The sequence below is a fragment of the Anser brachyrhynchus genome (genome assembly GCF_964034855.1).
Source record: "Anser brachyrhynchus genome assembly, contig: SCAFFOLD_219, whole genome shotgun sequence".
NCBI lineage: Eukaryota > Metazoa > Chordata > Aves > Anseriformes > Anatidae > Anser > Anser brachyrhynchus.
Genome location: NW_027663887.1, coordinates 149,117 through 165,322, shown reverse-complemented (window position 1 = coordinate 165,322; position 16,206 = coordinate 149,117). Strand labels below are relative to the sequence as shown.

At 56.9% G+C, this 16,206-nt stretch overlaps 2 protein-coding genes across 52 annotated transcripts in view; both read left to right on the top strand.

The window, feature by feature from the left end:
• LOC308186704 (uncharacterized protein) overlaps positions 1-16,206 on the top strand; it is a 79,857-nt gene that overhangs the window by 58,446 nt on the left and 5,205 nt on the right. For 40 of the 50 annotated variants that reach the window (XM_080608854.1, XM_080608843.1, XM_080608878.1 and 37 more), the window contains 9 exons: positions 7-108; positions 469-576; positions 1,208-1,309; positions 2,318-2,425; positions 3,057-3,158; positions 4,166-4,273; positions 14,825-14,926; positions 15,287-15,394; positions 16,026-16,127. In XM_080608854.1, the coding sequence (XP_080464980.1) occupies positions 7-108; positions 469-576; positions 1,208-1,309; positions 2,318-2,425; positions 3,057-3,158; positions 4,166-4,273; positions 14,825-14,926; positions 15,287-15,394; positions 16,026-16,127 (942 nt within the window). The remainder of the gene's footprint in view (positions 1-6; positions 109-468; positions 577-1,207; positions 1,310-2,317; positions 2,426-3,056; positions 3,159-4,165; positions 4,274-14,824; positions 14,927-15,286; positions 15,395-16,025; positions 16,128-16,206) is intronic. The other 10 variants (XM_080608836.1, XM_080608869.1, XM_080608839.1 and 7 more) reach the window with 9 other exon arrangements.
• LOC308186707 (uncharacterized protein) lies at positions 7,985-11,491 on the top strand. 2 transcript variants are annotated; one of them, XM_080608885.1, is made up of 6 exons: positions 8,193-8,404; positions 8,591-8,761; positions 9,336-9,632; positions 9,998-10,339; positions 10,944-11,048; positions 11,121-11,491. In XM_080608885.1, the coding sequence occupies exons 3-6, from the start codon at positions 9,533-9,535 to the stop codon at positions 11,219-11,221; spliced, it is 648 nt and encodes a 215-aa protein (XP_080465011.1). In that variant the 5' UTR covers positions 8,193-8,404; positions 8,591-8,761; positions 9,336-9,532; the 3' UTR covers positions 11,222-11,491. The 2 variants fall into 2 exon arrangements, with proteins under 2 accessions (XP_080465010.1, XP_080465011.1); XM_080608884.1 differs by lacking the exon at positions 8,591-8,761 and having other exon boundaries at positions 7,985-8,351.

The window sequence follows — 16,206 nt, the reverse complement described above, 5'->3', positions numbered from 1 at the left end:
GTTCAGGTCCTCTAAGAGCAAAGGACAATGCTGAAATAAGAAAATCTTCCCCAACATCCTCTGACATCGTAGAGGAGATCATAAAGGAGTTAGAGGAGGCAGCACCTGGTGGGTGTATTTCACTCTGTCCGCCATAAGACTTGGGAAGCTGAGGTTCTAAATCCATGTGTGGACACACCGTAACCTGCACAGCAGGAAGGGATGGATCAGAGCGGAGACACTCAATTTCACACCTAGCAGGCACTGGTGAGCGCCAGAGAAGGCCGAGAGCCTCTGCTGCCGCTTGTGGGTCACGCCGTGTCCCAGGGGCAGCTGCTAGCCCAGCACTACCGTAAGTGGTCCGAGCTGTTCCGTGCAAACATTGGTATCCAGCCAGCAGCAACTGGTGTGTGCTTGCAGCTGTGCCCAGAATATGGTTCAAGGAGGAGCAGTTCCTTGTAGTCACACTGTCCTGCTTTCTTTCTAAAGAGCTGGTTAGAGAGACTGTGCCGAAGAAGGTGCTTTGGCGAGGAAGCGGTCGCACGCTGCCGCTCCCTGGCAAAAGAACAGAGCCAGTGAAGTCAACTGCCCCACCAGGTAAAGGCTGTTTCTTGGTCATCCGCTGTCACCAACCAGAACCAGCATGCGTGTGCAGGTTCTTGCCCTGGTACCCGCTCTTGCAGCTCATGTCAGCAGCCAAACCCAAGAGTGTCAGTAGGCAGCAAGTGTTGCAGAGGAAGGCAGGAGTGGCTCCCTGAGGATGGCTGTCTTCCCCGGGCTGTGACAGCATGTGAGAGCAGTGCAGCGGAGAGACGCTCACAAAGCTCTGTGGCTGTGGCTAGAGAGGGGTCACCTCCCAGCGCACCCAGTTGCCAGGGATTTTGGAACCTTGCTCTTGGGGGAACGAGGCCGTCAGAAGCCCACTGAGCAGACGATGGGAAACGGGACCCCTCCTGTGAGCTGAGGCCCAGAGTGATGCCCTGACCCAGTGCAAACAGGGCACTGCCATAGAGCTACTGATGTAGGTGTCGATGTGACAGAAACTTCTCACGGGGCTTTGGTTGCAGAAGTGTCCCCAGGGAGGGCTTTGCCAGACCCTCGGCTGCTTCCTGCGCTGGAGCCCAGCTGGTATCCCAGGGGTGGGAAGTCATTTCACTGACTTCACAAACTAAGCCCTGGTTCTCCAAATTGCACTGGTGCCAAAGTTAACTTCCTACTTTCTCTTCAGGTCCTCTAAGAGCAAAAGATAAAGCTGAAAGAGTAAAACCTTCCCTGAGGTCCTCTCACATCACAGGGAAAATCAGAAAGTACTTCGAGAAGGCAGCACCTGGTGGGTATATTTCACTCTGTCCGCCATAAGACTTGGGAAGCTGAGGTTCTAAATCCATGTGTGGACACACCGTAACCTGCACAGCAGGAAGGGATGGATCAGAGCGGAGACACTCAATTTCACACCTGGCAGGCACTGGTGAGCGCCAGAGAAGGCCGAGAGCCTCTGCTGCCGCTTGTGGGTCACGCCGTGTCCCAGGGGCAGCTGCTAGCCCAGCACTACCATAAGTGGTCCGAGCTGTTCCGTGCAAACATTGGTATCCAGCCAGCAGCAAAGGGCTTCTGCTGAACTTGTGTTCAGCTCCTGCACAGCGCTGCTTGCAGCTGGGCGAGTTCAAGGCAGGAGGCACAGCCCAAGCAGTCCTTGCTGTCTCATTTGCCGGGAGACACATGTCACTGCAGGGGAAAAGCACCCTTGGCGCTTACCTCAGTTTCAGCTGATTTAGCTGTCCAATTCTAGTTGGGTTTCAAATGACTTGGCTGTGCTTCTCCTCTTGTTTGGGGACTGTGGGCTCTTCCCTGATGCCCACGACTGTGCCCACAACATGGTTCAAGAGCTTGCGGCTCAGCCTGATGTGTGTGACTCTTGCCCTTCCCATGGGATGGAGTCAGCATGATGGGATGGACATGCTTCTCAGAAGGGCTGTTCCTGCCTCTGAACTGGATGCAGCTTTTTTCTGTCCTCTTTGAAGGCACGAATTGAGCAACATCTTGCAGTGTGCCAAAAATGCACTATGTGCGATGTGAACAAGAAGATCTCCTGCAATCTCCTGGTCTCGCAGCAGGCCAGATTTTGCTGTCTGTGCTGGTAGACTGCCAGGAGTCGAACACTTAGATTTTTCTTTGTGAATGACATGTTGTTTGGAGTAGTGAGTACCTCCCCCAGAAGCCCAGGCCGTAGCTTCTAAACTTTAGGGATGTCTTTTGAGAAGCACTACCTTTCAAAGATACCGTCCTCGAAAGGAGGAGCGGTTCCTTAGGGTCACACTGTCCTGCTTTCTTTCTAAAGGGCTGGTTAGAGAGACTGTGCCGAAGGAGGTGCTTTGGCGAGGAAGCGGTCGCAAGCTGCCACTCCCTGGCAAAAGAACAGGGGCAACACAGGCAACTGCCCCACCAGGTAAAGGCTGTTTCTTGGTCATCCGCTGTCACCAACCAGAACCAGCATGCGTGTGCAGGTTCTTGCCCTGGTACCCGCTCTTGCAGCTCATGTCAGCAGCCAAACCCAAGAGTGTCAGTAGGCAGCAAGTGTTGCAGAGGAAGGCAGGAGTGGCTCCCTGAGGATGGCTGTCTTCCCCGGGCTGTGACAGCATGTGAGAGCAGTGCAGCGGAGAGACGCTCACAAAGCTCTGTGGCTGTGGCTAGAGAGGGGTCACCTCCCAGCGCACCCAGTTGCCAGGGATTTTGGAACCTTGCTCTTGGGGGAACGAGGCCGTCAGAAGCCCACTGAGCAGACGATGGGAAACGGGACCCCTCCTGTGAGCTGAGGCCCAGAGTGATGCCCTGACCCAGTGCAAACAGGGCACTGCCATAGAGCTACTGATGTAGGTGTCGATGTGACAGAAACTTCTCACGGGGCTTTGGTTGCAGAAGTGTCCCCAGGGAGGGCTTTGCCAGACCCTCGGCTGCTTCCTGCGCTGGAGCCCAGCTGGTATCCCAGGGGTGGGAAGTCATTTCACTGACTTCACAAACGAAGCCCTGCTTCTCCAAATTGCACTGGTGCCAAAGTTAACTTCCTACTTTCTGTTCAGGTCCTCTAAGAGCAAAGGACAATGCTGAAATAAGAAAATCTTCCCCAACATCCCCTGATATCCTGGAGGATCTCATAAAGGAGTTAGACGAGGCAGCACATGGTGGGTATATTTCACTCTGTCCGCCATAAGACTTGGGAAGCTGAGGTTCTAAATCCATGTGTGGACACACCGTAACCTGCACAGCAGGAAGGGATGGATCAGAGCGGAGACACTCAATTTCACACCTGGCAGGCACTGGTGAGCCTCAGAGAAGGCCGAGAGCCTCTGCTGCCGCTTGTGGGTCACGCCGTGTCCCAGGGCAGCTGCTAGCCCAGCACTACCATAAGTGGTCCGAGCTGTTCCGTGCAAACATTGGTATCCAGCCAGCAGCAAAGGGCTTCTGCTGAACTTGTGTTCAGCTCCTGCACAGCGCTGCTTGCAGCTGGGCGAGTTCAAGGCAGGAGGCACAGCCCAAGCAGTCCTTGCTGTCTCATTTGCCGGGAGACACATGTCACTGCAGGGGAAAAGCACCCTTGGCGCTTACCTCAGTTTCAGCTGATTTAGCTGTCCAATTCTAGTTGGGTTTCAAATGACTTGGCTGTGCTTCTCCTCTTGTTTGGGGACTGTGGGCTCTTCCCTGATGCCCACAACTGTGCCCACAACATGGTTCAAGAGCTTGCGGCTCAGCCTGATGTGTGTGACTCTTGCCCTTCCCATGGGATGGAGTCAGCATGATGGGATGGACATGCTTCTCAGAAGGGCTGTTCCTGCCTCTGAACTGGATGCAGCTTTTTTCTGTCCTCTTTGAAGGCACGAATTGAGCAACATCTTGCAGTGTGCCAAAAATGCACTATGTGCGATGTGAACAAGAAGATCTCCTGCAATCTCCTGGTCTCGCAGCAGGCCAGATTTTGCTGTCTGTGCTGGTAGACTGCCAGGAGTCGAACACTTAGATTTTTCTTTGTGAATGACATGTTGTTTGGAGTAGTGAGTACCTCCCCCAGAAGCCCAGGCCGTAGCTTCTAAACTTTAGGGATGTCTTTTGAGAAGCACTACCTTTCAAAGATACCGTCCTCGAAAGGAGGAGCGGTTCCTTAGGGTCACACTGTCCTGCTTTCTTTCTAAAGGGCTGGTTAGAGAGACTGTGCCGAAGAAGGTGCTTTGGCGAGGAAGCGGTCGCACGCTGCCGCTCCCTGGCAAAAGAACAGAGCCAGTGAAGTCAACTGCCCCACCAGGTAAAGGCTGTTTCTTGGTCATCCGCTGTCACCAACCAGAACCAGCATGCGTGTGCAGGTTCTTGCCCTGGTACCCGCTCTTGCAGCTCATGTCAGCAGCCAAACCCAAGAGTGTCAGTAGGCAGCAAGTGTTGCAGAGGAAGGCAGGAGTGGCTCCCTGAGGATGGCTGTCTTCCCCGGGCTGTGACAGCATGTGAGAGCAGTGCAGCGGAGAGACGCTCACAAAGCTCTGTGGCTGTGGCTAGAGAGGGGTCACCTCCCAGCGCACCCAGTTCCCAGGGATTTTGGAACCTTGCTCTTGGGGGAACGAGGCCGTCAGAAGCCCACTGAGCAGACGATGGGAAACGGGACCCCTCCTGTGAGCTGAGGCCCAGAGTGATGCCCTGACCCAGTGCAGGTGGGGCACTGCCTCACTGGCACTCCTGGGCTCCCGAATTTTGTTCAGTTTTGTCCCTAAGGCTCCGAGTGTGCCTCGAGCAGCGAAGGTGGGCAAGCGCCTAAGAACTTTTAGAACTCCAAAGAGCTGGGGAAGCAAACCTGAGACACTGGGCCCTCAGCATTATGGCAGGGGAAACAAAGGATGGAGGGAAAACAAAGCTGAGAGGCAAAAGGGAGGCTCCAGAGTGCCTTGAGTTGCAGTGCCTTTGGCAGATTCCCCAGCTTCTGCTGAACCTCAGGAAGCATTGCGGCCTGAGGATTTTCACTTGCTCAAAGATGCTAACCAAATGAAACAGAACACTTCCTGGCAATGTCAGACCTCCGGTGAGATTACCAGTAGTGCGCAGGACACAGCAATGTCCACAATTGTTCTTGCAGGCGTGGATGGGGAGAACAATGCAAACACTGCGAAGCCCCAAAATTTCCGAAGTTACTGCATAGAAGGCGCTGTGGCATTCTTGGTTCCCCTCCTGCTTGTGACAGTTGCGTGCTGCGTGCTTATCCGGCGTTGGAGGCAGAAAAACCAGTGAGTTGTTGTTCCCCCGCTCCCTCTCCTCCTCTCCCCCTCCCAAATTCGTTACCGTATCTTTGTTAACATTATTATGTGGCTGCTGCCAGCCAGGAAGCAGTTGTCGTTAGCGTATTGTGAAGTGAGCAGTTAGTTTTTGACCAGACTCTTCTGAAATTTCTGCTGTCCAGTGCTTTAGGTGGCCTCTAATTCCTGGGCATTCTGTTCTGGAGCCCATTTTTCTGTTGCTGGTCTTAGCGAAGCTTGGCCCTTCCGCAGCAAGAGCAGAGCCAGGGACAGCCGTAGGCAAAGCGAGGTCAGGAAGAGAAATGCAGGAGCTGAGAGAGGGTGCCATCAGAGAGAGAAGCGCAGCAGTGCCAGTTCCCCCCCAGCACAAGGCACCCTGTTCTGGGATGCCCTGAATTGCAGGTGTCCGCCTCAGCCAAGGTGTGCCAGCTACTGGGAGCATGGGGATGAGCCCTGCCAGCTGCGGGCATTGCCTTGGAGAGGGGCAGTCGGTGTGTCACAGCCGCACCTGAGCGCTGCCAGCGTGCGTGTCCTCAGCACACACAGAGCTTGTGTGTTTAATTACACATCCCAAAGAGCGGATGGGCAGCACCTCCCCGAACAGGGAGCCGAGGCCGTCACCTTGTTGGGCCAGGGCCAGGGCCGGGCAGGGAGCTGAGTACTGGTCCTTGCAAGGCGCTCTGAAAAAGGGCAGCCGGTGGCTGTTGGGACCCGGTCGTGCTGAGCCCGGCTGTGGACCCCTGTCTCTGCGGGGGCCAGGTCTTCTTGCTGGGACAGCACGTGCAGAGCAGGCAGGTCAGGATGGCTGGCGAGGCGCTGGGGAGGAGACAAGCTGGGGCAGGATGTGGAGGGGAGCAGAGTCCCAGCCGAGGGCACAGGGCACCCTGTTTTCTGCACAGAGCACTGTGTGCCCACAGCTCACGCACAGCCGGGTGCCTGCACCCTGCTGCCTCGCACCCGCCTGGCACCGCAGCCGCAGCACGGCCTCAGCAAGTTCCTGTCTCCGCAGGCGCCTCGCCGCAGCCCAGGCAGCCCAGACTGACACCCGCAGCCGCTCCGTGAGCCCCTACAGGCAGCCTGACCACCGTGGTACGCCTGAGAGCCAGGCCCGATGCCAGCAGCCACCATCAGTGCCTGGAAGAGCGGCCCGCCTGCCACCATCCCGGCCTCCACGGCCCCCAAGCCCGGCAGCGGATCAGTGGAAGGTGCACGACCGGCCCAGTACCCACCAGTCCTCGTGGGCACAGACGCCGCCCCCACGGCCCCCTCCACCCTCTTCCAAGGGCTGGGGCAGGCCCCCCCGGGGTGCAGCCTTGGCCACACTTTCAATAAACATTGAATAATACAGCACAGCAGTCCGGGTCTTATGTACAGCAACAGCCAGGAACCCACAGCAGGACTTTGTGACTGATCGACAAGTAAGCCTGAGGGTCCTCGGTGCTGGGGGTCAGCCAGACTGTGCCCACCATGCAGGGAACGCAGGGGAAGGGAGCTGGGGAGCAGCACAGCAGGAGCAGACAGAAGGGCTGTGAGCGCGGCAGCGACCCTGCACAGCGCTCACCCGAGAACCCCCTGCTCAAACTGGCAGTGCCGCAGCCACACACAAGCGCGGGCCCTTCCTGATCCTGGGCCGAGGCCAGGCTCCCCACAGCCAGCCCTCCTCAGGTCCTGACCCTGCACGGATGGCCGATTTTGGCCAGGGCGCCCCATGCCAACGCTCCCACGGCTCAGCTCTCCTCAAGGGGTACAAGAGAAAAATCCCAGCTCATTGCCCAAGTCTCCCTTGTGCTGGGCCCCACAGCTGGATGCTCTGCTCTGGGGAGGGGGGTTTCACGAGGGCACAGCACACGGGGAGAACGGCTTTTCACTGGTGACGATAGCAAGATTGAGTGGCTGAGCAATTACAAAGACAGCTCTTCCTTTCCGTAGCATATTCTCCCCTTTTTAAAGGACAGGCTCAGCTCAGTTTTTACCAGATTGTGGTGTTTTTTATTTATTTCTTTACATCATGCAAACAGTGTGTAATATACTACTTTTTGCTGCACTACCATCCTGAGTGGAACAACAGCTATTAAGACTAGAGGTAGAAAGAGGCGACTGAGGGGAGGCCTCACGGCGGCCCTCAGCTTCCTGAGGAGGGGAGTGGAGGGGCAGGCGCTGATCTCTTCTCTCTGGGGGCCCGAGGGAACAGCACGGAGCTTCATTGCCTCAGCCCCCTCCAGTCGCTGCAGGTCACTAAGGAAGAGGTAGATCGCAGCATGCTCCACACACGCTTACTTTTGTACCAGCACGGTGCCACTGCAGGTGCCCAGCAGCCGTCTGCAAGGCGCTCTTGAGTGGAAGGGAGAGACGAGTGCCGTGGAGCAGTCCCCCGATTCTCCCATCAAAAAGTGCCCCCATTCCGAAGCCTTTGGGTACACCTGAACTCCCCTGGGGAGCCTTTATGCAACCCCACACAACAGGACTCTGCGCCTTCTCTCTCTCCAGACCCTAACCCTAATTAAGGCCCCCCCCCCCCAGATTACTAAGACCCCCCCCCCCCAAGCCATTAAGGATCCTCCCTGGGACCCCCCCAACCCCCCCCCAGGATATTAAGCCTAACCCTAATTACACCCCTAATTAAGCCTCCCAACCCAAGCCTTTGGGTAGACCTGACCTCCCTTTGGGAGCCTTTACACAGCCCCACACGCAACGGGACTCTGCGCCTTCTCTCTCTCCAAACTACCCTAAATGTAACCCTAATTACGCCCCTAATGAAGCCTCCCAGCAGCAGCCTTTGGGTAGACCTGCTGTCCCTTTCTCCTCCCCCCCCGAACCACATCTCCCAGCACCCCCCGGCGGGCCGTTCCCTCCCAGCTCCCCCCGTTTCCACCCCGTTTCGTCGCCCTGACGCCATCTCCCCGCGCCATGAAGCCTCCCCCCCGGCCCCGCCTGGTCCCGGCCCGCTTCGCCGAGGCCCCGGCGGGGAGGCCCCGGGCCGCGGCCTGGTCGCTGCGGGAGAAGCGATCGCTGCTGGCGGCGCTGCGGGCCCAGGCCGCCCTCGGCCTCCCGGAGCTCCAGGCCCGGCCGCTGCGGGAGAGCCTCCCCCGGCGGAGCGAGGCCGAGGTGGGCCCGGGGGGGGGCTTAAAATCCATGGGGGGGGCCTTAATATCCCAGGGGTTCCTTAATATCCCGGGGGGGGGCTTAATGGCCCGGGGGGGGTCCTTAATATGCTTGGGGGGGTCTCAGGGAGGGTCCTTAATGGCTTGGGGGGGGGGAGTCTTAGTAATCTGGGGGGGGGGGGGGCCTTAACATCGCCAGATGGTCTCCGAGGAAGGTAACTCCTCTGGGGTCTCCTTAAACAGGGGCTGAGCTGCTGGGGGCACGGCTGGATTTGGGGTCCCACAGGTGTGACTGTCTGGGAGACCCTCAGCCTCATTCCCCCTCCCCATAACAACCCAGTGGTGAAATTGGGTGCTGGGGATTTTTCGTTATCTCACTTTGTTGAGGTCCTGCCTCGTGTCAACACACTGGTGGTGAGTGGAAACCCCTTGAGACCCAACCCCTTCCCGGCCCTCTCCTTCCCACACCTGCTCCTCCTATTTTGGGTGTGGGTCAATGGTATTTTTGTAGGGTTTGCAGCTGGGGGCAGGTAGGGAGGTGGAGACCAAACGTGTTTTCCCAGTGGCTGCTGTGGAGGAGCATCAGCGACGGGTTTTACCCTTCACCCTTAGCCTTTTCAACCCCCCTTCCCCATTTCCTATTTTCATAAATTACCAAGTTGCAGCAAAAAAAAATAAAATTGCTTGAAAGCACATTAAGGACATTTCTGCCGGCATGGCAAAGCTGCCCAGGGTGTGGAAAGGGTTTTTGCAGTCTCCTTTCTTTCATCACTTCCCGCAGCGGGACGCAACCTTGTGCTGAATCCCAAGGAGATAAAATGAGCCATAGCCCAGAGACATTTCTGCTTTACGAGGTCCCCTCTGTGCTTTATTGTATTCCTTGAAATGAAAGCCAGTTTCTTTTATTTGCGTGGAGTTAGTCCCTTCTGCCTCTGCTCCTTGCACCTCACCTCCGTCCCCCCTGCCTGTCTCCCTCTCTATCCCCCAGCCGCAGTCCCTGCCCCGACCCTCTGGGTGCTGCAGGGACAGAAGGAATATTTCTTTGGAGACGCTGTCACGCTGGTGTGCACCACTCCCCCCAGCATCACTGGGAAGCTGACGTACCAAATTTTTGGCGAGGCTGGCTGGGCAGTTTCAGGATTTAGCTCGACGAATAACTACACGTTTGAGTTCGTCCTCTCCCGAATGCAACACAGGGGGCCGCATTTCTGCAGCTATTCCCTCAAGCAAGGTCGGAAGCAGCTCATATCCCCAACCAGCGAAAAACTGGTGATCAAGATTGGAGGTGAGCTGTGTGATTTCTTTATCTTTCTCTCTGCTTTCTCCCTCCTCTCTGAGAACTATTCAGATGCCCAAACGTGGGTGTCAGCTATCGCCCCGCAATGTGACAACTCACCTGGAAATCAGGATTGGTGGGCTTTGTGGTTTAACCCAGCCCATCCCCAAAATCAGTAGGATTTCTGGGTGGAGGATTTATCTTTCTGGGACCAGCATGGTCTGGAAGGTGGCTGCCACTGGCGCTCTTCTCATGTCGTGGCAGGAAGCCTACAATCCCAAGCTTTGCTGCATGCAGTGGGAAGGCAAACAACTGGAGATCCGTTTGTGCTGTCCTTATTGCTACGTCTCCATTTATTCCTCCCCTTTTCTCAGACCACCTTCCCCAGCCCCTGCTGATGGTGGAGTCCCCGCTGGGAGAGGTGATGGCAGGAGATCTCCTGAGCATCATCTGTAAGGCCCCTGGAGACGCCACTGTACGGAGGTTTCACTTCTACAGGGATGGCCAAGAGGTCCTCCCTACGACAGAAGGCTCTGAGGACAATGCAGCAGATCACGGGGGCAATTTAAGGACTTCCATGGTCCTCCAGCTCCCACGTGCTGGTCCCCAACAGAGTGGAAACTTTACCTGCAAGTATGAGGAAAAAAAGCCTGAGAGGTGGATCCCGTCCTTCACAAGCCAAGCCGTGTCTATCAGTATAAATGCCCAAAAGAAAGGTGAGCTGGCCATCCATCCACCCACCTAACAATCTGTCAGTCCATCCACCACCAACCCACCCACCCACCCATCCACCCATCCAGTAACCAGCCCATTAAACCATCCCTCTCTCCATCTGTCCATCCGTCTGTCCCTCCCTCTCTCCATTTTTTCCTGAAACGATTCCATTCCAGTCCCTGTACGTTCCTCTCCAAACTAGCTGATTTTTGCACCGGGCAGCTGCTCTATCTATCCGATCACCATCCTTCTGTCCATGACTCAGCCCACCCAGTCTTGCACCCACCTCTCCCTCCCTCTCAGCCCTTCCATCACCCCAACCACCCCAAACAAGTATCGAGCATCCCTCTGTCCACCTTTATGGCTCAGCAGCCTCTCCTTGGCCTCCCGAGCCATTGTTCCCAAATTTCTCAGTGCCTCCTGCAGAGCCAAGCAAGCGGGGAAAGTCTTTGGGTGTTCAGCACTCAGGACCTGAGCAGAATGCCTGGAGACGGAGGGGTGGGGAAAGGGAAAGAGAGATGGTGGCGGAACGATGCTCACAGCCTTCCCTCCGTCAGCACGCATGAACTGTGTCTACATCTCCTAACCTGTCCCACCCTCTTGCAGGGAAGAGCTGCTTCCTTCTTCTACGGCTCCTGGTTGTGGGCGGCTGCTTCCTCACCATCAACAGCCTCATCCTCCTCTTCTTCTGGGCCCGGGGGAGAACCAAAGGTACACCCTGAGCTGAGGGGGGAATCGCCCCACCTTTGGGCTCCCCACCACCCACCTCGCTCCTTCCCGCAGACGCCTCGTTCCTGTCTGGAGCCAGCCCTGCCGGGATCTCCCAGCTGCACGCCAGATCCCCACACACCCTTCAGGAGGAGAATAAGTATGAGGAACACTAATGAGAGGAAGATGCTGTGGGCGATTCCACCCCCTAAAGACCGCTCCCTGCTGAAGACGCATCCCAAAAGACTGGTGTGCAGCCAAACAGGTGCTCACCTGTGGGAAAACAAAGCAAGGAACGGTTCCTGGGAGGATGAAAGAAGTAGAAAGGGGTCGTTTCACGTGGTAGAGGGGAGGGAGGAGACATGGACGTTGTCGGGAAGGGTGATTGTGAAAGAGAAAATGAAGAAAGACCAGAAATAAAAATGGAAATTGTGAGGAAAAAGAAAGGAGTGAGAAAGGGTGAGAAATGAAATGGAGAGACAAACAGTGTGAGTGAAAAATGAGAGCATGGACAGAGGCTGAGACAGAGTGAGAGAGGGATGGGGAAGAAAAGGGATGCCAGGAGCATCGAGGAGGGCACGACGGTGGGAAGAGCAGGTTGGAGAGGTGAAGGAGAAGAAAAAAGGTGGAAGGAGAGCCCCCAAATCAGAACAAGCCCTTGTGCGGGTCATTAACTGGATGGCCACCGCTGTCACCTCGCCTGGTTGTCCCGGTGTGTTAGGGATGTTAGGGCATCCAGGGAGGGGTGGGAGAGCCGCTGCAGGTGGGGTGGGTGGCTGGGGGCTCTGGTGTTTGGGCTTTTGGAGGGGAATGTCCCATAGCCCATATACGTGGGAGCTGTGGGGCTGCAACAGGAGGATGCTGGAAATGCAGAGACTGGGAACGTGTGAAAATGTGGAGGTGGCATTTGAGCCCCTGGGGGTGGCGTACAGGGAACTGGGGGGATATTGGGGTGGGACGTTAAGGAGTGAGTGGTGGATATTTGGGGCATGTGCGGGGCTATGGGATATGGCATGCCACCAGCACTGGATATGAGGGGAATGCAGGGATGTGGGGAAGCTGCGTGATCAATACGGGAACCTGAGCTGATGGGGGCGCGCTGGGAAATCTGGCTATGGATGGCACTAAGGACAGGGGGCTTTGGGGATACGGCAGGCTGCTGGGGAGGGATATGGGGGCAGGAAGGAGATGGCGACCCTGCCGATGGGATACAGAGCGACTTTGGGGCAGTATGAGGCTGTGAGATATGAGGATAGCGGAACCGCTCTCTCCTGTCCTCCGCGGCCTTATCTCCACCTCGCAGCCTTCCTTCCCCTCCAGCCTCTTTCTGCCATGCCCTCAGCCCCCGGCAGCCAGCAGTGGATGAGAAAGAATCGATAGAGGGGAGGGAGCGTGCTGCCGGGCCATGAGGTCCCAACGCTGCTCCGTGACACCGGGAGGGCTGCGAGGTCACAATACCTCTCGGTGATGCAGTGCTGGGCCGTGACATCCCGACACCCCATTGTGACGCGGGGCCAGCCCACAGGCACTGCTCCGCACCGGTCCTGACAGCAGCAGTAGCTGCAGCTGCAGCGGCGGTGGTGGAAGCATGGTGCGAGTGTGGGGAGCCACGGCCCCTGCCTGCGTCCTCTTCCTCCTGCTGGTGGCCCTGTGTGCCCGGGGTGCCCAGGCTGCGCCATGGCGACCACCGGGAGCAGGTGGGTGGGCAGGGCCGGGGCCAACACCAAACCCTGGGCGGCATGGTGCTGCGCGGCACGCGTATGGATGGAGGGGACGGGGACGGGATGGCAGCAGGGCCGGGCGGGCACCGCGGGCAGGGGGCAGGCAGGAGGCAGAAGCCCCGCAGGGTGGCACGGTGGGGCCGTGGCTGCTGCGGGGTTGTTTCCTGCCGGGGGGGCCGGGAGCGGCGCTGGGGCCGAGAAGCCCGGGTCTGAGCCCCTGTGGGGCTGAGGCCGCTGGCCCCTCTTGGGAAATTTCCACCTGCATCTTTGTCCCGTGACATTGCCTCAGCCCCCTCAGTCACTGCAGGGTGCTGGGGAAGAGGGAGAGCACAGCATGCCATGGCAACGTCTCTCATCTCTGCTTGATTTTAGATGATGACGGTGTTGCTTCTCCATATCCAGCTTCTCAGCTGGATCATGGTTTGGAGCCTCAGGAGGATCCCCGAGGTACGTTGCGAGTGTGCTTCCTTGAAGGAAGATGGCTAATGGGCTGTAATAGTTTATTCGGGGTCTTCCAAGCGCGTTTGTGCCGTGAGGGGGCTTGCACAAATGAGCCCTGAATATTTCTTCACTTGGAGAGATGCCACCCCTGCCCCTCTCCACAGAGAGGGAAGAACCCAGGCTTTTCTTCCTGTTTGGGCCATGTCATTACCTGAGCCCCAGCCAGTGCCTCCCGGTCACTGAGGAAGAGGCAGGCCCCAAGAGGCAATGGAAGCTCCCCTCACCTGTGTCTGATCCCACTTGTGCCCACAGGCAGTACTGGTCAAGTGCCTCCATGGAATCCTGCTCCTGAGCCTGCCAGTATGGGTCCCACAGGTGGTAAGTTGTCCGTGTTCATTTCCTTGCTGTTTGTTAAGGGTTTGTTGAGCTAGCTCAGCAAGGGTTCAGCTGCTCACTGGCCAGGGGGCTTCTCCATGACAAACATGGATGATCATTTTTCCCGGGGTCTGCACGCTCCCCCTGCAGTGGGGTCTTCCTTTGTGTCCAGCAGAGATCTTCCCGTAAGAAACACCTGAGGGGCCACATCTTTGGCGGCGTGGTCCCTGCGGGGTGTTGCGCACAGCCTGGAGAGAGGATTTGGGAAGAGGCCAAGAGGGAGCCTCCAGCTCAGCAGGCCCCTTTGCGGCTTTGGAAATCCTGGCTCGTGTCTGGGTCCCACATCCTTGCCTGAGCCCCCTCCAGTCGCTGCAGGTCACTAAGGAAGAGGTAGATCACACCATGCACGGGGAATGTTTCTCTTCTGTGCTTGATTGCAGCAGTTCTCGTAGGCTCTGGCTACTCGACACCTCAGCCTGATGTGGACCACGAGCCTCAGGTTAATCTGCCAGGTAAGTCAGCGGAAGGCAGGAGCATCTAGGTGCTGCAGAGCCAGCAGGCAGCTTGCGCTTGAGTTGAGACCTGGGGTGGGCACGGGGAGGGCCCTTCTCCGGGCAGCTCCACGCACGCTTAGTTTGTACCAGCACGGTGCCACTGCAGGCACCCAGCAACTGTTTGCAAGATGCTCTGGAGTGGCAGGGAGAGACGAGTGCCGTGGAGCAGTCCCCTCTTTGAACCGCATTCTCTGTCACTCTGGTCAGAAGGAGTATGTTGGCGTAGTTCACAGGAGGGACTCCACTTGTGTTTACAGATGGGACCGAAGGCGAAGGTGATCCAGGCTCCCAGATGGGTTCCAGGACTGAAGCTCTGGGAGATGGCCTGGGTAAGTTGTGGCTTTTGACTTCCTTTGAGAGCTGCCAGCTCAAAGCCCAAACGTCAGCCAGGCATCTCTGCAGGTGGGAGGGTATAGACCGGCACGTGTGTGTGCCCTGTCAAGGCACGAGCCCTGGTATGCTCTCCTACTGAGCTATTGATGTAGATGGCGCTGGGACAGAAACTTCTCACGGGGCTTTGGTTGCAGAAGTGTCCCCAGGGAGGGCTTTGCCAGACCCTCGGCTGCTTCCTGCGCTGGAGCCCAGCTGGTATCCCAGGGGTGGGAAGTCATTTCACTGACTTCACAAACGAAGCCCTGGTCCTCCAAATTGCACTGGTGCCAAAGTTAACTTCCTACTTTCTGTTCAGGTCCTCTAAGAGCAAAGGACAATGCTGAAATAAGAAAATCTTCCCCAACATCCTCTGACATCGTAGAGGAGATCATAAAGGAGTTAGAGGAGGCAGCACCTGGTGGGTATATTTCACTCTGTCCGCCATAAGACTTGGGAAGCTGAGGTTCTAAATCCATGTGTGGACACACCGTAACCTGCACAGCAGGAAGGGATGGATCAGAGCGGAGACACTCAATTTCACACCTAGCAGGCACTGGTGAGCGCCAGAGAAGGCCGAGAGCCTCTGCTGCCGCTTGTGGGTCACGCCGTGTCCCAGGGGCAGCTGCTAGCCCAGCACTACCGTAAGTGGTCCGAGCTGTTCCGTGCAAACATTGGTATCCAGCCAGCAGCAACTGGTGTGTGCTTGCAGCTGTGCCCAGAATATGGTTCAAGGAGGAGCAGTTCCTTGTAGTCACACTGTCCTGCTTTCTTTCTAAAGAGCTGGTTAGAGAGACTGTGCCGAAGAAGGTGCTTTGGCGAGGAAGCGGTCGCACGCTGCCGCTCCCTGGCAAAAGAACAGAGCCAGTGAAGTCAACTGCCCCACCAGGTAAAGGCTGTTTCTTGGTCATCCGCTGTCACCAACCAGAACCAGCATGCGTGTGCAGGTTCTTGCCCTGGTACCCGCTCTTGCAGCTCATGTCAGCAGCCAAACCCAAGAGTGTCAGTAGGCAGCAAGTGTTGCAGAGGAAGGCAGGAGTGGCTCCCTGAGGATGGCTGTCTTCCCCGGGCTGTGACAGCATGTGAGAGCAGTGCAGCGGAGAGACGCTCACAAAGCTCTGTGGCTGTGGCTAGAGAGGGGTCACCTCCCAGCGCACCCAGTTGCCAGGGATTTTGGAACCTTGCTCTTGGGGGAACGAGGCCGTCAGAAGCCCACTGAGCAGACGATGGGAAACGGGACCCCTCCTGTGAGCTGAGGCCCAGAGTGATGCCCTGACCCAGTGCAAACAGGGCACTGCCATAGAGCTACTGATGTAGGTGTCGATGTGACAGAAACTTCTCACGGGGCTTTGGTTGCAGAAGTGTCCCCAGGGAGGGCTTTGCCAGACCCTCGGCTGCTTCCTGCGCTGGAGCCCAGCTGGTATCCCAGGGGTGGGAAGTCATTTCACTGACTTCACAAACTAAGCCCTGGTTCTCCAAATTGCACTGGTGCCAAAGTTAACTTCCTACTTTCTCTTCAGGTCCTCTAAGAGCAAAAGATAAAGCTGAAAGAGTAAAACCTTCCCTGAGGTCCTCTCACATCACAGGGAAAATCAGAAAGTACTTCGAGAAGGCAGCACCTGGTGGGTATATTTCACTCTGTCCGCCATAAGACTTGGGAAGCTGAGGTTCTAAATCCATGTGTGGACACACCGTAACCTG